Source organism: Acinonyx jubatus, chromosome A2, assembly GCF_027475565.1.
Source record: "Acinonyx jubatus isolate Ajub_Pintada_27869175 chromosome A2, VMU_Ajub_asm_v1.0, whole genome shotgun sequence".
Lineage (NCBI taxonomy): Eukaryota > Metazoa > Chordata > Mammalia > Carnivora > Felidae > Acinonyx > Acinonyx jubatus.
In genome coordinates, this window is record NC_069383.1 from 29842794 (window position 1) to 29869290 (window position 26497).

The 26497-nt window shown below is 40.8% G+C and overlaps 1 protein-coding gene across 1 annotated transcript in view; it reads left to right on the plus strand.

The window, feature by feature from the left end:
- The first annotated feature begins 4191 nt into the window (after positions 1-4191).
- The window catches only part of FAM3C (FAM3 metabolism regulating signaling molecule C), a 57135-nt gene continuing 34829 nt past the window's right edge, over positions 4192-26497 (plus strand). Inside the window, exons 1-3 of the mRNA XM_027075347.2 lie at positions 4192-4328; positions 17466-17520; positions 21526-21630. Of these exons, the coding sequence (XP_026931148.1) occupies positions 17508-17520; positions 21526-21630 (118 nt within the window). The 5' untranslated portion in view covers positions 4192-4328; positions 17466-17507. The remainder of the gene's footprint in view (positions 4329-17465; positions 17521-21525; positions 21631-26497) is intronic.

Consider the following 26497-nt stretch of genomic DNA (forward strand, 5'->3'; position numbering starts at 1 on the left):
TAGCATGGTAGTTGCCATGGACTGAAGGGACCACGGAATTGGTAATTATTGTTTAATAAATACAGAGCTTCAGTTTCTCAATGAAGAGAGTTCTGGAGATGGATGATAGTGTTGGTTGCACAACAGTGGGTACTTACTACAGGGGTACTTACTACCCCTGGGCTGTACATTTAAAAAATGGCTAAAATGTGTGTTAAAATGTGTGTTAAAATGGTAAATGTATCAAATGTGCTATGAAGTCTGTGGGTAGTCCAACTTTTTAAACAGTATACTATTTTGCCCTTTTAGGTTCCTAGAAAATAGAAAAATTACTATTAACAAATAAAAAAGTTATATTTGTAGCTGAACCAAAAAAAAAAAAAGCATGTTAAAATGGGTCACGGTGACCCCCAAGCTGAGAACCCTTAACTGGTTCCAAAGCTAATTTGGTGATGCTAGCACAGAGGGGAATGAGAAGGATTTTTTTTCCTCCAAAGACCGAATCCTTCATCATAACTCTTAGCCTTCTCTTTCACTGATGTACCCCTGCACACAGTATCCTTGTGCAGCCTGCTTTTTAAGATGCAAAACAATGATTATATGGTAGTCTCAAGGATACTCAGAAGAAAGCCTTTATTGCATAATTAAGTTTGAGTTCTCAATTATGCAATAAAGGCTTTCTTCTGAGTATCAACTGAGGTACTCAACTGAGTCATCACCAGGTCTTCCCTTGGTGATCCATTATACTTCATGCAACAACTTGGGTAAAGTAAGAGAAATGTTAGGGCTTCAACATAAAAGACAGTTAAGAGTGGGAATAGGCCTGGGAACAAGGATCTGGTATGGAATCTGTCTTTGGCAAAAAACACACAGAGTGAGAAGAAAGGAGGGGAAAGTAGGGTGAGGCATTTAGCAAAGGTCCAGCCAGCTCACTCAGCCAACACAGGCTGTGAAAAGGAGAAATCAGGAAATTTGGGGTCTATGTAGATACCTGGGATTCAATTTGGCTCAAGTGATGACTGCCCTGGCTTGGCAGGAAAGGAGTTGGTGGGATGAAAGGAGTAACACTAGCGTCCTGAGACTTAGACGAACAGGCTGGGTGATGTCTGAGAGTTCGAAATGCATGTATTTGAGGACATTCTGAAGAAAAGTTTTTCAACCACGCTTGAGGGTGGTATTTTACCCAGTGTAGTTATCACATTTGACACTTTTACTCTTGTTTTTATTATTCTACTTCTGCTTTTTTCCCTTAATATTTTTTAAAAAGCTAGGCAAGTTGCTGGCCATATCTCTACAGGATTGACTTTATGATCCAATATAAACATGCTTTAATATTTTAAAGTAACCCTACTCTCACAGCTGGTCGACTTTTTCCCCTTTCCTTCCATGTTTCAGTTATCTGTTGCCATGTTAAAGACAACAACAACACAAAATTTAGCAACTTAAAAACACAACAAACAGTGATTTCTCAAGAGTCTATGGGACTGGCTGGTCTTAACTAGGAGGTTCCCAGGTGGCCAAGTGGTACTATCTGGGGTCACTCATGTGGTACATTCAGCTAGGAGCTTATCTGGGACTAAAACTTGTAAGATGATTTCACTCACACATCTGGTGCCTCGGGTAAGGTGGCTGGGATGGTTTGTGCCTAACTAGGTCTCAGTCTCTCTCTCTATAGTTTCTCCTCATCCAGCAGCCTGATCTGAATTTCTTTATAGGGTAATTGGATCCCAAGACAGTGAAAATGGAAGCTTCAAGGCTCAGAAGTCACAGGGCATCACTTCCAGGGCATTCTATGGATTAAAAAAAAAAAAAATCCCAGGGCCAGCTTAGGCTCAAGAGGAGGGGATACAGACTCCATCCCTTGATGGTAAGAGTGGCATGAATTTGCAAGGATGGGAGGAACTGTTGCGCGGAGCATTCTTGCAGGAAATTTACTAGTGCATATACAAGAAACAGATGCCAAGTGGAATATTCTGCTTGAGAATGGGTCCAATTAAAATTCTGACGCTTTTCATCAAGTTTTATATTTAACAATATTATGTAATCCTTATACGGAAAATACTGTAGTATGTTAGAGTTCTATATAAATTTCTGCACCCATTGAAGAGAAAATTAACTTTTCTCCTCAAGTATATGAAAGGTGGGGTTGGCTTTGAGGTTGAGCATGTGGGTTTGAATCTTGGCTCTGCCAGGTAACAGCAATAGGGTCTTGGGCAATTTTCCCTTTCAGTCTTGCGCTTTTCTCCTCTGTATTTAGAGGACCGATGTGAAGATTATATGAGTCAATATAGCTAAACTGCTTAGCAAAGAGCCTGGCACACAGTAAATATGTAATAAATATTGGTTTTAAAAATACAAGTTATTAATGCTTATTATCATGTAACACTTGTTTGGATTAAACCTCCTGGAACTGCAAAGTTCCCTGTTCTCTGTAGTCTGATTAAACTTAATCATTTATCTTGATTACCTCCTCTGCCTCCCCTACCTCTTGCCAAGCGAAAAGGTAGGTGAAACGACTGATTGCTAAACAGGTGTTTTAAGAAAGTGACTTACCAACTTTTAAACACTGCAGTCCATATGAAGACATATAATTTACATTGTAACCCAGAACACTGTAACCAAGAAACTCATCCACACTTAAATATTGTACAAGTATTTCATGAAACAATACTCACCCTCATGTTATGCTACGAGCACTGAAGTTTTGTTCTATTCTATTCAAGTGTTTTGACAACAACAAAATGTTGGTTGTGACCCACTATAATTAATTTCATTACCTACGGAAGCATTCTAACCTATATATTATGGCCATTGGCAAATGGCATATTAAACACATTTTCAAACCACGAATTGTTTCAAGTGTAGTACTATAAGAATATGACATACGTCATTTCTATACAGACTAATTCAGCTGCGGGTCAGAGAGCTCTTTCACAAATATGACCTGACCACTCTATTTGAGAGGTTTCATAAATTCTTTCAGCGGGACATGGGGAACTAGGGGAAACACAGGCACACTAAATATTGTGGGTTTAGGTACCATAAGAAGCCAAGTGGCTCATTTGTTTGGAGCTAGAGGGACCTACGCTGGAATGCCAACTTCACAGCTTACTATATTGTGGTTTTCTGCGAGCCATTTAAACTCAGCTGTGCAGTCTTGATTTTTGGTTTGTTAAAAGTAATATGCAAGTAATATCTATGTCGACTGAGTTGTGAGCATTAAATGAGAAGATATACCCAAAGGCCCAGCCAAGTATTGGGCACCAAGAAGGCTCTCAGAATGCATTTCTTGCCTCCTCCCCCTACGATAAAATACAAACTGCAGAATTCATAGCTATTATTTAGGTTCTGTGTTTTATACTTTTAGAGAAAAGCTAAGACTCGGTAGAAAACTATGGTCAAACCCTGTTACTTCTTCAATGCAATTTAATTTCTACAACCATGCATTGTCTTGATTTTCTGCTTAATAATATTTAATTATTATTGTTCTGGAATGTGGATATGAACTATGAAACAATTTGGGGTTGTCAGGTCAGGTTTTGTATAATGGGGTTCAGACTCACTTCCAGTTATCAACCCGACTGCAGGAAAACAAAAATGTGTGTGGAGGAGATAAACAATCCTAACCCTGTGTTGCTAAGTAATTTAAACAAAAATGACGTGAAAATACATGCACTACTTTTTTTCCCCTTGGGCCAAACGTTTAAGGTTATCAGCGTTCTAGCGCTCCAGGCAGGGAGTATTTTCACGGTAGGTTAGCTTGGCTTAGGTAATTGTCTAAGATCCTCGGTTGATTAAGACCCTCGCACAGAATCATCGGATCTCTAGAACGGGACTGGTTATTTTGAAATATCTGCCTTTAAGCTCAGAATTATGTCTGCGTGTGAAAGAGCGCAGAGAGGGCGTGACACATCTTTCCCACTCCCGGCTGCTAGCCTCCGCCTCCCGCCGCCGGGGCAGCTGCACCCACGTGGCAAGTCCAGAGAGCGCAGCGCCGGGAGGGGGACGGCTGGATGGCCGGACGGCCGGACGGCCGACCCCTCCCTCGGCTCACGAGCCCTTCCCGCGGGCCGTCCGGGCGCCCGCTCGGTCCTCCACCGCCAGGGGGCGTGCGCGGCTTCCCGGCGGCGTGGGCCCATTGGTCGCGGCGGGGAAGCGGGGAGGAGGCCCAGCGGCGAGCTGGCTTCCTCCTGGCCACTCGCGGGGGTGAGGGGAAGCCGGAGGAGCCCGGGAGGAAGCGGAGGAGGGAGCGGGAGGCGGCGGCGTTGGGTCCCGTCGGCCTCCGGCAGGACTGACAGCTGAGAAGCCGGAAGGCAGGCGCGCGCGGCGGAGAGGCGGGCGGGAGGCCGGTGAGATGGACGAGGAGGCGGAGGGAGCTGCGGCCGAGGGCGGAGAGGGATGCAGGGCGTCTGGGGGAAGCCGGGCACCCACCTTCACCTTCATCCTCCGCTCGCCCCGCCACCGCCGGCCGGGGGGCGGGCCCCCGAGCGCGCCGGGGCGTCGTGGCGCGTCCCGCGGAGGAGGGAGCGGGTGGGGGGTGGGGGGTTGGGGGGGGAGCGCGGGCAGGACCGGAGCCCCCGGAGCGCGGTCGGCCGGGGTCCGGGCCGCCGCCCCGGCCGAGCATCCCCAGCTCGGCGTCTCCGTGCCCGGGTCCGCGGAGGGCGGGGCGGTGCCTGCACCTGGCGCTCGGTCTCGGTGCCCCAGCTTGGTGCTGGCGCCCGGAGCGCGCGTGCCACGCGGAGGCTCCGGCTCGCTGTGGGAAACCGGGGCCGAGTGCTCGAAGGAGGCGAGGGTGGAACTGGGTATTGCATTTGTACTCTGTGGAGGGCCGTCTTGGCTCACTTGTAAAGTTTTAGCGTCTCCTAAACTGGAGGTACTTCTCATTTTTGAAATTTATCCAGCTCATTGATATTCGGTGTCATTGATGAATGTGCTGTTCCTTCTTTCTTTCTTTTCTTTTCTTTTCTTTTTTTTTTTTACCCCCGTCCCCTTTTTTGGCTACTATCCTCAAAATTCCTTACTATGGACAACAGTGAGTGACCCTAGGTCTAAATAATATAAATGACAAATTGACGATTTGAGATTGAGATCTCCGGCTGTGTTTCATCATCTTATCCCCCACCCTCGCTTTTTTAAGTCTCATATAATACAGAGCTGCTGTCTAATCGACAGAACCTTTTGTTTTTATTGTATTTAGTCAGGAATATATGCATACAATGTATGGATACAATATACCAGATGATATTAGATTGCTTACTAGGCACTGTACTAAATGCTTTCATATGTACATTTATTCCGCACAAGCCAAAAAGTGAGTCCTTTTATATTTCTTAATTTTGCAAATGAACATATGAACCCCTCTAGAGGTTAAGTAAAGGTTGATGACAGTAGATGCCGGACCCCACGGGCCCTTGACTACCTTGCAGGGCTAGTGGTATACTGCCAGATTTTCCAAGTTTTTGGAAACATTCCTGATACTCCTATGGTGCGCTACAGAGTACAGAGAGATCTCCATTTAACTTAGAAAATAAAGTTAATAACTTATGCTCTTCAACAAGAAATTGGCAGAATTGGTATTGGTTTTGATCATATCACTAAATGTACCTCTTTCTAAAGGCTTCCAGTCTCTTGAATTCTCTAGCTGATTACTAAAGTTACATTCTTCCCCACCTCCAATTTTATACAGGTGTTGGAAGCTTTGTTTCACAAATTCCATGTAATGTTTTCTCAGCTCACTAAAGACTGGCATTTCTTGATAGTGAGAAATAAAAAGAGTTCAACATAGTGATTCTTCACCTGGGAACCTCACAGAATCATACACAAATAAGACTTTTTAGAAAGGACACAGGCCCAATTCCTCCAAAATCCGCATTGTTAGGAGACTTGTGTTGCAAAAGGGAATCAAAATAAGACTGAGCACCACTGGATTAAAGTGACTTTCAAAATAGACTTAATGGGTGTTTTATTGGAATTACTAAAATTTGGATTGCTACCCTAAGCATGGGTAATTAACCAATCTTTCACAATTAATGAAGATACATTACAAAGGAAAGGTAATTGGAGAGAGGGTCAAAGGGCTAAGAGATTGTTGAATGGCAAAAAGTAATAATTTCGGTTTGGGCTCAGAAGAGTCTTATCTTTTTTTAACCACATATTTTAGATCTTAAATGGTGTCAGTGTTCAAGGATTTTTATATTCTTTCAAAAAAAAAATATTGAAGTACCTGGTATGTGCCAGTTATAGGTATCAGGCATACTATGAATAAGACCACTAGCCCTTCGCAAAGCTATTTTCTTTGAAACAGTGAATCTTTCTCTTTTCTTTCATTTTTGTACCCATTTCTTAAAGCTGAAAGGTGCGATACCCAAGAACCAACCGCTTTTTCCCAGGTGTCACAAAAGTCAGTCTAGCTCAGAGCTTGGTACAATAGTAAACATTTGTCTTGAACTTAGTCCAGAACGGTTCCTGTCCTTGGTATCACATCATCTGGATTTTAAGTAGAAGTTCTGCATTTAGTTGCTTCATGAATGTCATTGACCACATTAATTAACTGTAGGCAGTGCCTTATTTTCTTAATTTGGGGATATTGAGTAAGATTCCCAAGATCTTTAAACTTTAAGAGGTTTTGTGATTTTTATCCAGCTCCTAAAATACAGTCAGCTGACTTACTCTCCAAGGAGGAAATTAAGTGTTCCAATTCCTCCAAACTTCCACTGTGCACCCCACTGGTATTCTTTCATTCTCTTCTTCATTGGCCTATTCCATTTGATTGAAGCTATTCTGAGATGACTTACATTCTCCTTATTTGTAATCTAATTAATTTTTTCATCTACTGTTTATGATTTTTTTCATTTTTTTGCTCATGAGTTTTTCCAATTTCCTTCTGTAGGAAATTAAATTTAATTCAAATAACATAACATTTACCATTTTGAAGTGTACAATTCACTGGCATGTAGTATGTTCACAGTGATGTGCAGTCATGACCTCTGTTTGGTCTGTAAACATTTTCCTCATTCCAAAAGGAAACCTCACATCCACTAAACAGTTATCCCCATTCCCCCTTCCCTTGAGCCCCTGGCAACCACTGGCCTGCTCTCTGCCCCTGTGGATTTACCTCTTCTGAATATTTCATACAAATGGAGTCATACGCGACGTGATCTCTTCTGTCTGGCTTCTTTCACTTAGCATCATGTCTTAGAGGTTCGTCCATACATACATAGTATGTGTCAGTACTTCATTCAGTTTATGGTGGAATGATACTCCATGCATGGTTACATTCCACATTTTGTGTAGTCATTCATCCATTGATGGTCCCTGGTCAGTTCTTGTGCCCTAGTGAGAAAAAGTTCCGTGGACAGCTATAGCAGCCAGCCAGTTCCTGCACTGATTCTCATCAGAAGGTTTACAGGACCTCAGGCAGTATTGTGGCATCAGGTGTGCTACCGATACCATCCGTTATCTGCAGTCAAGTGATCATTAAATGTGTTTTTTGAAGGACCTGTGATCAACAAAGATGAATTTCTTAAGTGGTCCGGGAAATTTTACCACTAGACGCTACTTACTACCTGTTCTTTGCAAATAGCTGCTAACCCTCATTGAGCTTTTGTGGTAGAAATGGTGCACCATGCAGGGTAGACCCAGCTGTTCTTCACGTGGAAAGTTTGAACCACAGAATTCTGTCTGCTCTGGTTCACTTAAATTCTGCAGATGCTTTAAAGACAGTGTAGGTGGAGAAGGTATGTGGGGTAATTCTTAAAACATTCAATCAGAATAGGAACTTGTAACTTCTCATCTGATGCAATGCAAAATAGTTGCAGATGAAGATAGTTACACCGTATGTAAATGTGTGCCTTTCTGTAATCTTTTTCATTGTTGCAACTTGTGAACCTGACACTTCTTTACCCTGCATATGTTCAACTTCTTACAGTTAAAACGTATTTTGTTTTGTTTTTGCCATTGTTCTCAATGATACCTATTTCTATCTATCTTTCTTTTCCTGGATGGTATAGTGAGGGATTAAGGTGGTTTACACTACAGCTGTTTAATCCACAGCTGTAGAACTCTGACGGAGTTGGGAGAACTAAATGTCATTTTCTTTTCTGTTTTTGGCATGTTGCTGGTGCTCTCAGTGGCAGAAATCTGATCACCATTTCATTTCTTCCACCGGATTAGAGGTTTTTAAGCAGAATTCTGCTTTGGTAGGTGAGGAAGAACTGCAAGAACACATTCGGGGAATTTTGAATCTAATACTGTTGTAATCATTGCAAACAGGATTTCTTTCCTCTCTTCCTCAGCACATTGTGTCCAGATTTATTCACTGCCCGCCTCTCCCTCCTCACCCCCACGGGAGACCTGGCCCAGAGTCAGGTTGATTTCCATTCACTGTTAAGAAAGAATGAAATTCTTGTTCTGTGAGCTTTACCTTTGGGCTTTTTTGGCCTAGATTTGCCCTGCTCCCCATCCCCAAACTTGTCTGTGTGTTCAGATTGCTGTGCTGTAGATCCCAAGTTCTCAGACCGAGAGAGAGTGAGAACCACCTGGGGAGCTCCTTAAACTTGCAAGAGCTTTAATCCTTGTAGGGATTCTGGGCTCAGGAATTTGCATTAAAAAAAAACCACCTATAATCATGGTGTCCATACAGGGGGTTACATTGTAGTTAGGGCTTCAAAGAACCAGATAATGCTGTTTCATTGAATCTAAGATGTTTATAAGGTGCACCATTATTTTGTGTACTACTGTGGGAGAAAAATAGGGTTGTAAACCTCACCCCAATTTAAGACCTGTTGAAATGAGAGAAGTAGTGTGCACCTTAGAATCAATAAAAACATCTTAGGATCAGAGGAACCACAGGCCCCTTTTAAGGTAAGTGATTATCGTGAGTCATAGAAGCTGTATGTTAAATGAATTATAATGAAGCATTCTTCAGACCTTTTACTGTGTAAAATATTTGTTTATGGTAGAATTTAACGTAAGGTCCTTACTTGACATTTATTTGTAATGAATGTTATCCTGATGACTTGTTTTCAGATGTAAGGGAGCTGGATAGATGGGTGTAATGCACTCCAGTTTGGCCCCCTATCATTTTCATCCTAACCAGCCATTGATGTGTTGATAGTTCAGAAGTCTCATTTCTAATGTCTACAAAGACATTAGTGATTTCCATTTTGTAACTACAGTTCACTGAGATGATAATGTCACATTGACATCACATGTGGCATGGTCATTTGATTTTTATCTTTTTTTTTTTTTTTTTAATAACCCTTTTTTCTATTAGAGTGTCCTTAGCCCTCAGTGCCAGGAGTTGATATGCACAGACACCAGCCACCTATTGTCTTATCTTGGATAGTTCTAGGAGGGAGTGGCAATAGTATCAGGTTAAACAGCAATCTGTGTCTGAGTAAACCTGAACTCTGTCTGCCAACTCATGAAGTGTCGTGGCATATTGGGGACTGTATGATAGGATGCCTGTGGGTTAGAACAAATCTTTGTCCACTAACGAGAATTCAGCGAAGAGCAACCCCACCTGGCTATGGTACTTCCTTCAGTGGTATCCTCTTAGAACATGAAACATTTTTGCCAGGAAAACCTTGTTTAGTCCTGTTAGATTTGGGAGGGGAAGCAGAACACGTGTCCATTTAGTCTTTAATCACCTGAAGTATTTACAGAAACCTCGGTTAAAAAGCTTGTTGATCAACTGAACTATTTCCGAAACCTGATACGTCACCTGTCTGAAGAGGAAGAAGCGGTAGATGTCTAGCTGATTCCCATTGGTTGGAGGAGTTGTGCTGTGGAACCCTTAATGTTGAGGTGAATGCTGTTGCAACACTTTTGTCTTTAGGATGTAGTGTGTGTGGTTTGTCTAGTTTGGTTACCTCCCCCTCCGTTGAGTCTTTGGGGTGAAGTCGGTGTAGGCGGGGCCCTTGTGTGATTTTCCAGGACATCTTCCCTTTTCTAAGTGGAGAGGCAGGTTGATATGATAGTTCTACTTTTTCATGTTTCATTCTTAGAAGAAAGGAGTTTTTATCCAGCTGCTGTGGATCAGAGAAAAGTTTTCCAAAGCATGGCTCTCTCCATTCCCTGCCTGGAGAACCAAATAAAAACAAGGTGTAGGTATTTTTGGCAGACCGGGGTCAGGGAGAACAAGATTCACCCCGGAACAGTCCCAGGATGCTTCATATTAAGCGTTGGTTAACATTCTAGAGGGGAGCTAAAGGCACTTTCTGGCTCATGTGTGCGTTTTCATAGGATGCTTTTAATTCTGTTTCTGTTTCTTAGCCGTAATTAGATACAAATCCTCTCTTGAATGTAATTTCACTATGATGCTGCATTAGAAAATAAGCCATTTGACGGTAGTTCACATAACTTAAAAAAATCTAGGCATAGATTGTGTATATTCCTCTCTTCCCAAGGTTTTCAACAGAAAATTAAAGTTCTGAAAGACTCATTGGTTCTGTTGAGCCATTATTTAAAAGTTTTTAAATAAGTTTTTTGGTCTGTTGCATTGTACTCTCATGTTTCTAAAAGCCCCTTTGCAGAAGAAGTAGAGACATTTATGTTTTCCTCGGGCATCATTTGAAAAAGTGGTTATTCTTGGCATTAGAGAATCATGCAGCTCTCTCCCCCTTCCCAAAGGAAAAACTGTGTTGTGTTTTGTTTTTGGCTCCTTTTTTCTTCTAGTCAAAATGTAAGACTAGTTTAGTTCCTTAAAAACCTGGAATACTTTTCTAGTTGTTACGTACTCATTTAAAATTTTTTCCCTCAATTATTACCAGGTTATACCCAATTTTTAAAAGTTGTATAACATGTGTATTAAAGTGGTAGATTCCTCAAATTTTTCAGTTTATTTGTTTATTTTGAGAGAGGGAGAGAGAAAGGGACAGAGGGGAGAGAGAGTGGGAGAGGGAGAATCCCAAGCAAGCTCCGCACCACCAGCACAGAGCCTGATGTGGGGCTTGAACTCACGAACTGTGAGATCATGACCTGTGCCCGAATCGAGTCTGATGCTCAGCCGCCTGAGCTCCCCAGGCGCCCCATCAAGTGGTAATTCTTTTGAATGAATGCCTCTTCTAGGATTGAGAATCAGAGTGGCCTACTAGCACTAAAATATTTTCTGAAGTTGTAATTGGATTCTGTTCTATCAGGCGTTTAGTATTAATAACACCAAATCCTATTGAGTTCACGCTATTTGTAACACGGTGAGAATAGCTCAGACATCATAATTAGTTTTCAGATGTTCAGACTTTTTTCACACGAGTGCAGCGTTTCACCCCTCTTCCTTTTGTTATTTCACGAATGTCTCCAGCGTGGCAAGGACGAGTGTGCGGTGGCATGCGTGTGAGCCGGGGCCCTCGACAGCCTGCAGCTGCTGTAGTCATAGGTGCTCTGTTTTGTTTTGGTTAAAGTAAAGGTTTTGGAAAGCTTAATATTTGCGATTTTAATAGTTGATCAAACATCAGGTGCACAGTAAACCCCACCCCTTATGTCTATCACAAAAGTAATCATCACTTTTAATTGCCTGTGTAAAGAAAATAGTGTTCGTTTCTCCTCACCGACATAATTTTACAGTTAATGAAATGGGTTGTGATAAGACTAACTTTTATCCAGTTTCTTTATACCTGCTAGGACCGCTTTGGAAGACGTTCCAAAGTCTAGATTATGCCTGTCTTTGCTACGGATGGGCTGCTTCATCTATAGGAACGGAAGGATTTGTTTTCCTTCCTTTGAAGAGAATCCCTGGTTTCTCATGGAGCATATGCTTCTTCCCATGAAGCGCAGCTGATTATGAAAGCGTGTGATTAGCATGTACAGAACACAGGATTTAGGGTTGTTTGATCTGCCCTACTTCTGCAGTAGCACTTTCAAGAGGACCAGTAGAAGCCTTGTGCGAGTTGCATATTCAGCAAACAACTGCAAGAAATGTTGGGATATTAGAGCATGGTCTGTTTTAAAAGTTGTTTTTAATTTAAATTTTATTTTTTATTCCTCTGTCTCGGTTGTCAAATGATGACCCATGGGTCCGTGTGGCCCACAAACCAAGATAGGTTTTTACATTTTTAAGTGATTGGAAAAAAACCGGAAGAAAAATAATACTTGGTAACATGAAAACTTTATGAAATTTAAATTTCGGTGTTCATAAATAAAGTTTTATTATAACACAACTGGGCTCATTTGTTTACGTATTGTCTGTGGCTGCTTTCCAGCTACAACTGCAGAGCACAGTAGTTGCCATGGAGACCGTATATATGGTCCACAAAGCCTAAAATATTTACCATCTGTCCCTTTTACAGAAGCAAGTTTGCCAACATTTTCTCTGTTTTGTTCACATGAATGCAGGTATTTTTTTCCCGCAGATAGTGTTTTTAAAACCATACTTCTGATTATAAACCACATCAGAATAACTCACCCTCATGACTTTGAGGTACGGCGTCCTTTTGTTTCCAGTGTTCCCTCATTTCCCTCTTTTCTTTAACTGCTGTAGGACTGAAATTTTAATCTACATTCTGAGCTTGAGGGAGCCTGTTATTAGTCTGGGCTCTCCAGAGAATCAGAACTGATAGGAGAGAAGATATCTGTCTAGGATGAATAGAAAATCATAAGGAATTGGCCCATGGGGTTGTGGAGGCTGAAAAGTCCCAGGCAGGCGGGAGAGCCAGTGGTGTAAGTGTCAGTCCAGATTTTTTTTTAATTTTTTTTTTTTTAGCGTTTATTTATTTTTGAGAGACAGAGCATGAGCATGGGAGGGGCAGAGGGAGAGGGAGACACAGAATCTGAAGAGGCTCCAGGCTCTGAACTGTCAGCACAGAGCCCAACGCGGGGCTTGAACTCACGAACTGCGAGATCATGACCTGAGCCGAAGTCGGTCGCTCAACTGACTAAGCCACCCAGGCGCCCCAGTCCAGATTTAAAGACCGATGTTCCAGATGGAAGACTAGACAGAGGGAGTGAGTTCTCCCTTACTCAGACTTTTTGGTTCTATTCAGGCCTCCAGTTGAATGTGGCCCGTTGGTACTGAGGAGAGTAAACTGCTTTATGCAGACGTTAAGCTCATCCAGAAGCACCCTCAGACACTCCCATAATAATGTTTAACCAAATATCTGGGTATCCCATGGCCCAGTCAAGTTGACACATATATTTAGCCATTACAGGGCCTACATGTGCTTAAATCTATCTGCTTGCACTGACTTTTTTTCCCTCTCAGTCCTCTTGAAAAGCCCCAGTTTGCATGAACATTACAGTCATCTGAACTTCACTCGGTTGATTCATTTGGAGTTGCCATTTGGCTAGCACCGAGTTAAAGTTGAATTGAATTGAGTGATGGTTTCTTTATATTTGTGGAGTAGGATTTATAGTATTTTCTCTTGGCTTAGTTGATTGTTGTTAATATTGAATACATCAGTGGGTGTTTTTGTGTGCTTCATTTTCTTCTATCCTTTCTGTCTTGGAGAGGTGTTCTAATACGTATTCGTAATCATTTTGGCAAAGTGTCACATCTCTGGAGTGGCTGGTTGGCGGCAGAGATTAGCAGTTCCTAGAGCACTTTGCAAAGGCCACACCGATCGATCGGCATGGAATTGTGTCAGCGACTTGCTTGTATTAGAGTATGTCAGAGAGCTGCTGAGGTGAGAGGAAGTGTATGTGTTTGCATCTGCTTCTTCCTTACCCTTCGTGTGACCTGACACATATCCCTTGACCTCATCTATAATGCCATTGAAATACCCATGACTGGAGGGCTGTTAGGATGATTACATCAAATAAGAATGTGTACATAAAGTACTACTCAAAGCGTTATTACCTAGTATATTTTAACTGGCAAGACCTTCCCCTCCTGGTAAATAATTGTTAATATGTCTTATTTTGTTGCTGCAGAATGCTGGTCTTGTCATTGACCTGCTGTGGCTCAAGTCTGCTTCTCAAGGAGAGCGTGAAAGTTATCACTTGACCTGTGTTTTTATCTGTTGTACTGAAGTTGATTGATTCTAGGATGAGGCCTGCTGATTCAGGCCCGATTTTAATAAAACTTCACCAAATTAGACCAAAGTAGGTAGTCGGGTTAAAGGAAATGTCTAAATTACAAGATACTCAACGAAATTGAGTATGTCAGACTGAGATCCTAATTTGGGCTCTCTTCTTCAGTGTGGGTCACATGCTTCATTAACGTTTCATTGCCAGGGGCATCTTGATGGGCGTCTGTGTGGGGTAGACTCTAGAGGATTGTGCACTTTCACACGGCAGCAACCGGGTGGGTTTGAGCCTTTATCTGAAACACTGAAACTTGTTGTTTTGACTTATACTACACTTTGGGGGGCCAATGTACTATCAGACTTTGTTTTCTTTTTTATTCTATCCTAAAAGTACTCTCTACCACCAGTATTCTAATTTGGGTAAATAGCTCTAGTTTCCATATCTCTACCTTTTTGATGAATGTGTAAAAAAAAATAAATTATTTCACCTGTGAATTCTGGATTAAAGAGCTGTGAATTTCCAGCAGAGGACTTTTTACCCTTTTACCGTTGTGTTCATCTCGGAAGCTGTTTTACCTACTTAATTTCCGAGGTTCAATGCCTGAGGTTTATGCCAGGTTTATTCCATTATGTTTCTGCTTTTTTCTCCCTAAGATGATTATATGTACTGATTTTCTTTGTTTTTCAATGCCATCCTAAGAAGACAAGTTAGGAATGCTTTGGAATTAGCACATTGTAAACAAGTTCCCTGATTTGCTCTCAAATATATTCAGTACTTTTTCCTTATGCTGATCTACATTCTTGCATCATTAATTTGCTTCTTAAGCAAACTAATTAAAAATGTGTTATAGCTGAGGTTTTACAAGATTTTAATTTAAGAGATTTTATGACATGTTTGTTTTCTCAGAAATTTAATGGAAAACATGAATTCTACTAGACAATTATAGTTGCTTATATTGTGGTCTTATTAGTATCAGCTTAGAAGCAGGCTTGCTGGGCAGTGCAGATAGGTGGCAGATACGTGAGGCAGTGACTGTGCTTGGACAGGTGTGGCCTCCTCAGCAGATAATGGAAATGGTGAAAAAGAACAGCAAAGTGTCTGCCCAACTGATCATCCAACTTCCAAAGAAATTTTCCTACACCACATTCAGATAAGAGTGAAGGTACTTTGGAATATTACTGGGAGGAAAGGTGTGGGTGTGTTGTGAACGTAGTGTTCCATTTTACTAGAAGTCAACAAAGGATTTAAAACCAGTCGGAGATTTCATTTGAAAACACAAGGATTTTTTTTTTTTTCTGCTTTTGTGGGATGGCTTATGGGTACATTACGATCTTTTATTTCCTTTTAGTATTTTTCTAGCCTGTGGATAAGTAGTTAGCTTAAATAGATTGATAACATTGGCTTTTTGTATTACATGCAATGTGTTCAGATAACTAACAAGGAAAAGAAATCAATGGTGCTTAATTCACTATTGGTTTAAAAGTTGATACTTTCTTCAGAGTAAATTGGGCAGAAGAAAGGGAGCTCGCACAAGAGCAGTGGTCCTTGGATACGCGCCCCTCAACCCCCAACCCAGCCTGTTTCTTACTAAACATGAAAAAAAACGGGCGTCTCATTTCCTTTCTGTGTCCTTCAGGGGCGTGCTGCTATTTTTATTTGAAATATTAGGTGAATTACTGCATCAGACATCAGCATTGAAACATCAGTATCAAAATACAATGTAAAATAAATGTATCAGTTATCAATGTGACTCATTCATCAAAATTTTCTTTTGAATTCCTTTCTTGTACAATAGATTGAGTAGACCGTGGTAGCTGTCTCGTTAAACTTGAGCATAAATTTCCTATCAAACTCATTTACTTTTGCTTTGTAAGATTTCATCCATCTTGAGTTATTTCGTAGGAGGGAAGCATACATACCCGTACAAAGATTTTTTCCAGTATCTATTTCTTGTTGTTCTTAGAATAGTATCAAAGAGTAGTTTCTTTATTTGACGTGTAACATATACTATGAATAACGGTAATTACTGGAATATTTAAAATTGTAATTCTGTACTTATGAATATATTCTTTTACAAACTTGAAAACATGAAGAGGAAAATGATCCTGTTATTAACATAAGCCTTTGCTCTAAGTGCTTGTCATAGGGACACCTGAATTCTGTCATCCTAAACATGAAACAGCTTCACACACTGGACCGAGCCTTAGAGCAGGGCCAGCAGACCTGCCTCTTGGCTCCATTTCTGCAAATAGTTTGTTCCATGACCTGACAAGCACTTTGGTTAGGTCATTCACTAGTAAGAAATAGGCTGGGGTGGCAGGGGGTGGGGGGAAGCATCCAAGGACCAATGCTTTTGTGCGAGTTCCCTTTCGGGGTTGGGGGGGACATCCAAGGATCAGTGCTCTGTGCAAGGTCCCTTTCAGGGTGGGGGGGACGTCCAAGGACCAATGCTCTTGTGCGAGCTCCTTTTGGGGTGGGGGGGCAGCATCCAAGGACCAGTGCTCTTGTGTGAGTTCCCTTTCGGGGTGGGGGGGCAGCATCCGAGGACCGATGCTCTTGTGCGAGTTCCCTTTCGGGGTGGGGGGGTGGCATCCAAGGACCAGTGCTCTTGTGTGAGGTCCCTTTTGGGGTCAGGGGAGGGAGCATCCAAGGACCAGTGCTCTTGTGCGAGTTCCCTTTTGGGGTTGGTGGGGGGGACATCCAAGGACCAATGCTCTTCTGCGATCTCCTTTTGGGGTGGGGGGGCAGCATCCAAGGACCAGTGCTCTTGTGCGAGTTCCCTTTCCGGGTGGGGGGGCAGCATCCAAGGACCGATGCTCTTGTGCGAGTTCCCTTTCGGGACGTGGGGGGGGCAGCATCCAAGGACCGATGCTCTTGTGAGAGTTCCCTTTTGGGGTGGCGGGAGGGAGCATCCAAGGGCCAATGCTCTGTGCAAGCTCCCTTTTGGAAATGGGGGGGGATCGTCCAAGGACCACCACTCTTGTGTGAGCTCTCTTTCTTCTGTCTACTCTGAAGAAAATATCAACTAATTATGAATTGAGTATTATTGATTTCTTTCCTTGTTAGTTACCGGAACACCTGGCACATAATATGAAAAGCCAATATTACCAGTCTGTTTAACTACTTATTCACAGACTAAGAAAATACCCACAAACTGGAAGTTTGGAACTCAGTATCAAAAGTTCCTTATAAATGCGGAATCACTGAGAATAATAAGGGGCATTATCTTCTGTTCCCATGCTTGATGGCAGGATTTCTCACATCTGTTCACCAAAATTAGGAGAGCAAGAGACAGAAGAGTATAAAGCACAGGCCCTCCTTTCAGGGGCTTTTATGTTCCAGTGAAAGGAGCCAGGCCTGGTGATAAGAGGTTTTTCATTCAGTGTCCATGTTGGTAGAATACTTCGAAATGTCATGACGTTTATCTAATTAGTTTATTATATAGTATACTTCAAGTCAGACTCAATCTAGACAGGAATGCTCCTTCTAGACCTAATGATGTTTGCCTTCTCTTTTGATTTTAGGAGGTTATTTAATGAGAAGTGCCATAGACTGAAAAACGAAACATGAGGGTAGCAGGTAAGATATTTAATTCAATAGAAGTAATTTTACTTTTTGTGTAACTTACTTATTTAAGTGGCTTGAGAGAGTACGTTGTCTTTTTATGTAGTGCGTGAAAAGCTGGAGTGTAACAAACTCAATCACTGCTTTGCCTTTTTTACTTCTTTATGTAGTTGGTAAATCACAAGTTGGATGAACTTATTGAAATTATTTATGCTAGGTTTTTAAACTTATGGCTTTAATGTTTATGTTCTTATACATTAAGCTTATTTGCCTAATGCTATATATAAAATGCCCATATGAAGAACAATTTTGACAAGCTAGGGAGACTGATTTTTATTTTTGCGAAGTTCTAACTTCTTGAGAAAAATGCATTGTGAAGTTCAAAAGCTTGAATCTTTGCTATATAGGTACTTCACATGGAAACTAGTGTATGTGAACCATTCAGTAAAATGTATTTTTGCTTAAGTGGCTATTTGCTAGTTCAAGTTCAGTCTGCATAGTTGAGGTTCTGTGTAAGAACATCTGTTCTTAGGCAGCATATGGAGGAAACTGAAAAACACTGCTTGACGTTCATAGTATTAAGGTAGCTGTCTTTAAATGTTATGAAAAGATGCATAAATACCTGGAGAGGCTGATAACTGCTTCCTGCCTTAATAGTGAAAATAAGTGTGTTCTCCTACCCCTACCCCTCCTTCAGCACGGCCAAGGGTCTAGAAGAAGTGCACACTCTGTACATAGAAATTTTTACTACTTGTTCTTCCAACATAGAAGATAATTTGTAGTTTCTCAAAATCGAGATAGTCTTCCTCTTAATTATCATCTTCTCACCAGCAAACCGTATTTTCCTATGGGGGCATCTCTTAGAAGTGCCTCAGTCATGGTGGGTGAACAAACGCGTCTTTGTGCTTCAAGCGTCGTTCTGTACAATAAGGTGCAGGTGATGAAACATCATGATTATTAAAAAACATAACAGGGTTGTGCGCAAATGCCTTTGTAGAACTTTGAAAATCTGGACCCTTTGATCATGAACTTACAAAATATCCTTTTTTGAGTAGCTATTCAACAAGTGAAGGAAAATATTGCCAGAAACTAAGAGCTTGTTTATGGTTTAGAAATCATATTACAATGTCTTTTTTTTTTTAATGATCTTTGAATACAACAGGACTATTGATGATCATGTATCCTTGACTTTAGAAGTACATTAATTAAACATAATGATTGAAATAATCAAAGCAAGTTTCTGTTCCTCACATAATTCTACATTCATTCTAGTTGAAATTAAATTTTCATTGAGTTCATTTCTCTGATTCTAACAATTAATATCAAGGTTAATTGGTAAGTAATTATTCATTGAGAACTTATTTTATGGTTGGCACTGTGCCTAGTATAGGTCTTGAAGTGTTTGCTTTTAATGAAGAAGGAAGATTAATTTAATTTATTGCCTTTAGAGTGATTAATCTCTTCTATTTTGAAAAAAGTTGATTGCTTTGAAATATTCTTATGGCCTTTATTCTTACAGTGAGTCAACAGTGTCTAAAGTTTATGCTTTTTGTTTTGTGAAGAATAAGGACACCTCAGATTAGTGCAGTCTGTGGCTAGAAGGAAGAGAGAATCTCGTGGGAAGTCAAGAACGGTGACTGTGGGGTGGTATGGTCAGGCCCTTTATGTCCAGAATTAGCTGGTGACCCAACTCTGGAGAGGACTCCTCTGTCACAGAAGTTCTAGAACTCTACCATTATGGGGTCTCTGCCAGTCTTCACCTGCCTGCTCTCTGGGACCATCTGCTTGTTCTATTATGAGTTCATTTCACCACATCTGACTTTTCTCTGTCTTAGAGGTTTTCTTTCCTCCTAGTTCCTCTGGGTCCAGTATCAGTGAATAGGCCTTGGTTGAAGACTCATTTCTGCCACTGACTAGTTACGTGACCTTAGGCAAGTGATCTAAAATTTTTCAGCTTTGATATCTTATCTGTAAAATGAAAATAATTACCTGGAAAAGCTATGCAAATGCAATTATACTTGTAAAGCATTTAGCTGTATGGTAGGCAGTCAGTGAATGGAGTATGTGTGTGTATTGTATACGTATGTGTATATACGTACGTATGTGTATATATGATGTCTATAGCTTATTTAGTGTAGGCTCAGGTCTAACTTGGTACTGAATTTAGTCTAGAACTTTCATATGTTATAACCTTGATATTTTATTCATTTTAATATTTTGATCTTAAACAGTGAAGGTTTCGTATATCTGCTGTAAGTGGCAGGGAGAGGTTATCTCTGGTTGCACATGCCCGTGATTGCTCGATAATGAGTGGTTAAGATTGTCATGTGGTATAGAATCTTCAAGCCCTTGGTCTTAAGTGATCAAGAAGGAATGTGTCACCTCTTACCATTCATCTATGTAGCAAACACTTGTTGAGAGTATGACTACGTCCAGGAATTTTGCTAGATCCTGTGGGGGCAAGAGTTCAAAGCCTATTGGAATTTTGCTGTCTTATGCACTAAACACGTAGGCAATTTGTGGTTGCTCTTGAAAACAGGAAGTAATTTTCAGAGGAGAGAAGGTCAGACGCAGGAGGTGAGGGAACTGATTAGGTTAGCTGTGAGGCTTCCTCCTGCCATCTCATTTCTGTATTGTAGAGTGTTTCTAAATAGAAAAGAGTGGCTCCGTGAAACCAGCACTTCTCAGCATCACTGGCCTCTTCCGAGCATCAGTGGTTCATCCTCATCCCTCCCCTTTACGGGTGCAGTCCTGGTTCTTTAGGAAATTAGAATGAACATAGGTCTTTTTGACTCTTCCTTTCCCACGAAGTTGAGTTTTGGTAGTTTTTTTAGGAGAATGTGGTAATCTGGTGTTAGAATGGAGTACTGTCCAGAGCACTGGGCTGTGTCAGGATTCCTGGATTCCGGGCCTCGTGCTGTTGCTGAGTTATTTGTAATCTTGGGAGTTGCCGTACCTCTGGGCTTGTGTCTCCTTAAGGATAGAGAGATGCCTGCTGATCCAATCCACCTCCTTTAGATCAATAGAAATTAAACTTTGGGTAAAAGAGGGGAATGGAGATTGTGTAGGCAAATACTAATATTCTTCCCCAACAACCTAATGAGATGGCCCTGAAAGCCTAGGGGAAAGAGGAAGATGTTTCTTTCCTGTCATTTTCCATTTCCTTTCCTGTCTTGCAGTGTTTTTTTTTTTCTTTCCTAGATTTGCTTAGCTATGGAGAAAAAGACAAATCCTCAATTCCTATGAAACAGTTAGCTAATACCTGGCAGTGCTAACTATTTGTGAGACACCCAGAAATAGTTAAAGTTAGAAAGGTATGAAAGGGTACGAGTGTGTCTTCACAGAGCTTATCATGGAACCACGTTACAAAGCGTGTGTCATAGCTGCCAAATTAAGTCCTCTAGGACTGGAGAAGGCCTGTCTTAAACTGGTGTTCAGTTTGAGGAGGAACACTCTTGTTTGCCATGTCAGGAGCACTTGTGTTGCTCTAAGAGATATGTTGGTTGGTGATAGGACAGTAAACTGGTACATTTCACTAGAGAGTTCCTTGCTTAGTGAGCATCCTGCTAGTTGCCTTGGATCTCCATAAGGTCTGGTGTTTTTGTATTATCCCTGTATAGTATTGCCCTTTATATGTGAACAGGATTAGGAATGTGTCGTCCAACATGCTTGGTGATGGTGTTCCATTAGCCGTGATACTTTGGTACTTTCGTATAGTCAGCCAGCACTTGGGAGCAGATTTTTTTTTTTTTTTTTGGCTGGAGAAAACTAGGCAGATGACTCAAGCAGTCCTATGTCTGGGTTGCTAGCCAATCTGATAATTCTTTGAACAGGAAAATCCCTTATCTCAGTGGATTGCTTATACAGTTTTTCTTGTAACTCAAGTAAAATTAAGATCCAATACATAAACTTTATTAGTTTAAGAAATTTCTTTATAAACTTAAATTTTTCATGAAATGCACTAGTTAAAGTTCTCTGGGCTCATAAGCTCATGCTGAATTATTTCTCCCCTTTATCTAGGTGCTGCAAAGTTGGTGGTAGCCGTGGCAGTATTTTTACTGACATTTTATGTTATTTCTCAAGTATTTGAAATAAAAATGGATGCAAGTTTAGGAAATCTATTTGGTAAGTTCCATTTTTTCCCCTTTCTTAAATTTTATTTTCTATTGGTTGTCTGTAAATTGTTACCAGTTATCAATATTGAGTCTAGTCTGTCTAGAAAAGAAGATATAATTATATCAATAAGTGTGATCCCTTAGAATATTCTAAAATACACAGTGGAAAGCTTTAAAATTAATCCAATATAAAGTATGAATCTTCTGCTCATCATTCTGAATATATTAATGGGGTCTATTTCATTCATGTCTAGGACATTAATCATGGCATTCTGAGCGAACATTCTAGAAGCTATCACACAGTATTTGAATTAGCTGATAGAGAACTTGGAACCAAATCGAGCCCTCAGATGGCAAGTGGAGTCATGACAATGCATTGTAAATAGCAGCCATTGAAATCCGTCTTGTATTCCTACCCTTATTTAATTCCTTCTGCATTATTTTTCTCTTTACCCATTTATTTAATGCTATGTTGCAAACACACCATTGTAAGCCACCTTAACTCAGTGTTTAACAAAATTCTTAAGTCAATAAAATAAGTTCACTGTTGAAATGTTACAGTAAGCTTTGGATGAAGCATTGTTTAAAGTATTAAAAAATTAGGTGTGGGGGCACCTGGGTGGCTCAGTCAGTTAAGCATCCGACTTCGACACAGGTCATGATGTCACCGTTCCTGAGTTCGAGCCCTGTGTCAGGCTCTGTCCTGACAGCTCAGAGCCTGGAGCCTGTTGCAGATTCTGTTTCTCCCTCTCTGTCTCTGCCCCTCCTCCACTCATGCTCTGTCTCTCTCTCAAAAGGAAACATTAAAAAAAAATTAAAGGGACACCTGGGTGGCTCAATCAGTTAGGCGTCCGACTTCAGCTCAGGTCACGAACTTGTGGTTTGTGAGTTCAAGCCCTGCATCGGGCTCTGTGCTGACAGCTCAGAGCCTGGAGCCTGTCTTCGGATTCTGTGTCTCCCTCTCTCTCTGCCCCTCTCCTACTCACACTATGTCTCTCTCTATCAAAAATAAATAAACATTTTTTTAAAAAATTACAAAAATTATGTGTGAAAAGTGAGACTGTGAAACCCAGAAATAGTATTTTCACCCATTCGGCAGAAATCAGATGAAATAACTTTGAGATCTCTGGAATAATGAGTTTTGCTTTCCATAAATTAATATTTGAAAGGGATCCCAATACCTCATTTACTCCCTCTCACATCTAGTTTCAAGACTCCCTTAAACCGGTGGTTCTCCAGTTTTAATGTCAAAAGAACCTCCAGGGAGTCTTGGTATGCAGATTCAGATTCAGTGTCTGGGATGGGCCCTCTCAGGGCTGCATTTCTCACAGGCTCCCAGGTGATGCTGAGGTTGGTACCCAGACACCATATTCTGAGTAGTGAGGCTTTAGACAATTCTGATGTGTAATCATCAGTTTCTGTATAAACGTTTTCAGGTGACTTTTCTTCCAATAACTACTTAAAAGTGCTTCTTGTATTGCATTGAATTCTGTCTTGTAAACTCCCAAGTAGTTTCAATACACTGATCTATGATCTGCTGGAGTTCTCTCCTACACTAATGATCTCTCAAAGAGATAATTGTAGTCATACTCCTTCAGGCCATCTTTTTAAAAATCTTCATCTTCTTGGGGCGCCTGGGTGGCTCAGTCGGTTGGGCATCCAACGTCGGCTCAGGTCATGATCTCGCGGTCCGTGAGTTCGAGCCCCTCGTTGGGCTCTGTGCTGACAGCTCAGAGCCTGGAGCCTGTTTCAGATTCTCAGATTCTGTGTCTCCCTCTCTGTCTCTCTGACCTTCCCCCATTCATGCTCTGTCTCTCTCTCTGTCTCAAAAATGAATAAACGTTAAAAAAAAAAATTAAAAAAAAAATAAAATCTTCATCTTCTCCAGTTTTGGTTTCCCCCCCCCCCCCCCCTTCAACATTCCTCTCAGTATATTGGCTATTTTCCTCTGGAACCATCTATTTTTCAGCACCTGTTTTAACATGAAGCATCCAGGATCCAGCATGGAGTAGTCATTACAGAGTACAGTGACATTTGACTTTACTTCTGGTCTGTCTACTTCTGTTACTACTAAGAGGCCAGGCTGGTGTCCTTTGGGAACACAGCTGGTTGAAGTTGAATAAGGGGCAGAAAAACACTGAAGGCCTTGAGGACTCGTTCAGTGTTGCTGGGGAAACAGTGTGTAACCAGTTCACATAAGAAAGGTTGATGGTAAGAGAAGAAAGTTATGGGATGGTAGCTTGAGGCAGAAGCAAGTTAAGTGTTTTGTTTTGTTTTGTTTTTTGTGAAGTAATGTAGAGACTCACTTGTCTCTAGGCTTTGGGGAAAGATTCAGGGAATTACAAATCAGTGGGATGAGAGTGAACAAGCAAGAAAAGGAGGATTCTTGAGAGAAGCAAGGCAGTGGGACCATTGGTACATGTGAAAAACTACTTTGGGGAAAGGCCCGCTGTTTTCAGAGGGAAGAGGCTTGGGTGAAGCCTAGCGCTTGCCCTGGTTTGGGTCTTCGTCTCTAGTCTGGACTGTCTCTTCAAACATCACAGGGATGTTCCATGTCTATTTCTCATCCCAGATATCTGCCCGTTTCATCGCTGCCGGAGCAGTTCCGGCATTCATGAACCTTTTCCGGCACTCATGAAGGTTAATAACACTCATGAACCTTTAGTGCTTCTGACTATGAGAGAGTAAAATCTAAGGCCCACTCAAACCCCCACCCTGCCTCTGCCCTTCTCACCTTCTCGTCCCCCCCCCCCCCCAGCCGTGTCTCACTCTTGCTTGTGCCAGTCTGCACAGGATTTACAGACAACATACCTTGTCCTTCCATATCCCCACCTTGCTCATGCTGGTTCCTCACAGAGCACGTTTTTCTTATCCCCTCCTTCGTCTGTTAATCCTTCTCATTTTTCGAAACTAACTAAATGGCCCTTCTTGAGAGAAATTATAGTTGAACCTCCCTCTTTTCCTATTAGAATGTATTGCTTCTTTTTGTGAACTGTGTGTTCTAATGCATAGTACTTGTATCTCAATTTGGCACTGATGTTGTTCTGCCTTACATCAGAGAATTTCTTCTATTTTTCATGTATCTGTCTCCCCTTACTAGAGAATGAATCTTGAGGGCAATAGTATCTTGGTGCTTCACCCAGCATCTAGCGCTGGGTCGTACGTGTAGACCGTCCACGCTGATTGAATGGAGAATGAATGTAGGTGACCAAGGATTAGTACTTTGACATAGAGAGGAAGAGTGGGATTCATTCAAAGCTATGTTAGTTGAAAAGCCACCAGTAGTCACCTATGGACAAATGCTGAGCTACTTTAACTAGGATAGTTGTCTCTTCATTTTCATTTTGATTTTTCCTAATGTTGGGAACTGCAAGGTTTTATTGTGTGTGTTTTAGCTATTTGACTTACTCATTCTTTGGGAAGATGGCTTATTTTGTTGTTGTGACTGAAGTTGTACACTGTATCCACAAAACCTTATTGGATTCCAGTTTAATGAATTGGTGAAAATTTAATTTGTTTGTTGTATTTTAATTCTCATTTCAGAATAATTGAGTAAAGATGGAGATATGGTTGTCTTTTGCCATTTGCTTAGCATCTAACTCCATTCACCAAAGGGTAACAAGTTTAACCCAACATTAGAATTATTTCTATAATCAGTATATTGGGAGGGGGGTCTCGTGACATGAACTGTACTTCTTTTGGTGGTGAATTTTTTCATTTTTTCTACTGTTGATATAATAGCTTGATAGTGTCTAAATTTAGTTTTAGGTTGGATATATAGTACTGTTTTAGAAAAATAAAATGATCTTATTTCTAGCAAGGAAGAATGAAAAATTTTGCTCAGAATTATAGTTGAAATTACTAAAATACATGGTGATTTTTTTTGAAAACAAGTTTTTGTACAAAACTTATTGAGATAATTGTAGATTTGCATGTATTTGTGAGAAATAATATGGAGGGATCCTGCATACCCTTTACACGGTTTCTCATATTGGTAACATCTTACAGAACTACCCCTAGTGTCACAACCAGGATAGCAACATGGATACAATCTGTGAGTTTTAGTTATGATTGCGTTTTCACACAGTGGTTCGTTGTCAGGGTGGATACTTAACAACTAGTAAATATACTGAACACAGACCAGATTATTGCACACGTTGCTGCCGTCAGGACTTACTGTTCTGTTGAGTTGATTAATTTTTACCCTTTCAGACTTAAACCACTGAAATAGTATATACATAAATTACTTGACGTTCTTAAAAACTTAAATACAAAATAGTTCTGATTCCTGTAGTTTGACTTGTTGAAAGACGTTCATTGATTGAAACCAGATATGAAACAGAACTTCCAAGTGGATCCATTTTCTCAGCTCATCTGATGAGAATAGATAATAATAATTAAACCATTAACCTTTTTCTTGAAGAAGGTAATTCTAATTGATATGTTACTTATTTCGTAGATATTGCAGACCTTTGTTTTTCAGTTATTTTAAATGATTTTTGAAAAAAATTGTTCAGTGATTACGTAAGCCATAAAAATAGCTGGTAATGTGAAAATTAAGCTCAGCTGATGTAAAAGATTTAGCAGTCAGCTTATTTAACTGTCCAAAGATATGTCTTATCTAAACCATACAAAAGTCCATTTATCTTGATGCAATTAAATTTTGAGTAATTCGTGATAATTTTTCCACCATAAAAATAAAATGATTCCTGGCTGTTTATTTTCTTAACATGAAAAATTAACCCCCCCCCCAAAAGAAACCAAATCAAAGATATTTACTATTGTTCCTTAAAGTGAAAAGTTGTATATAGTGAAAGAAATTAAGAATTAAAGCTATCAAGGTAGTTTGATGATTACAAGTTACAGGAAAGGAGGGC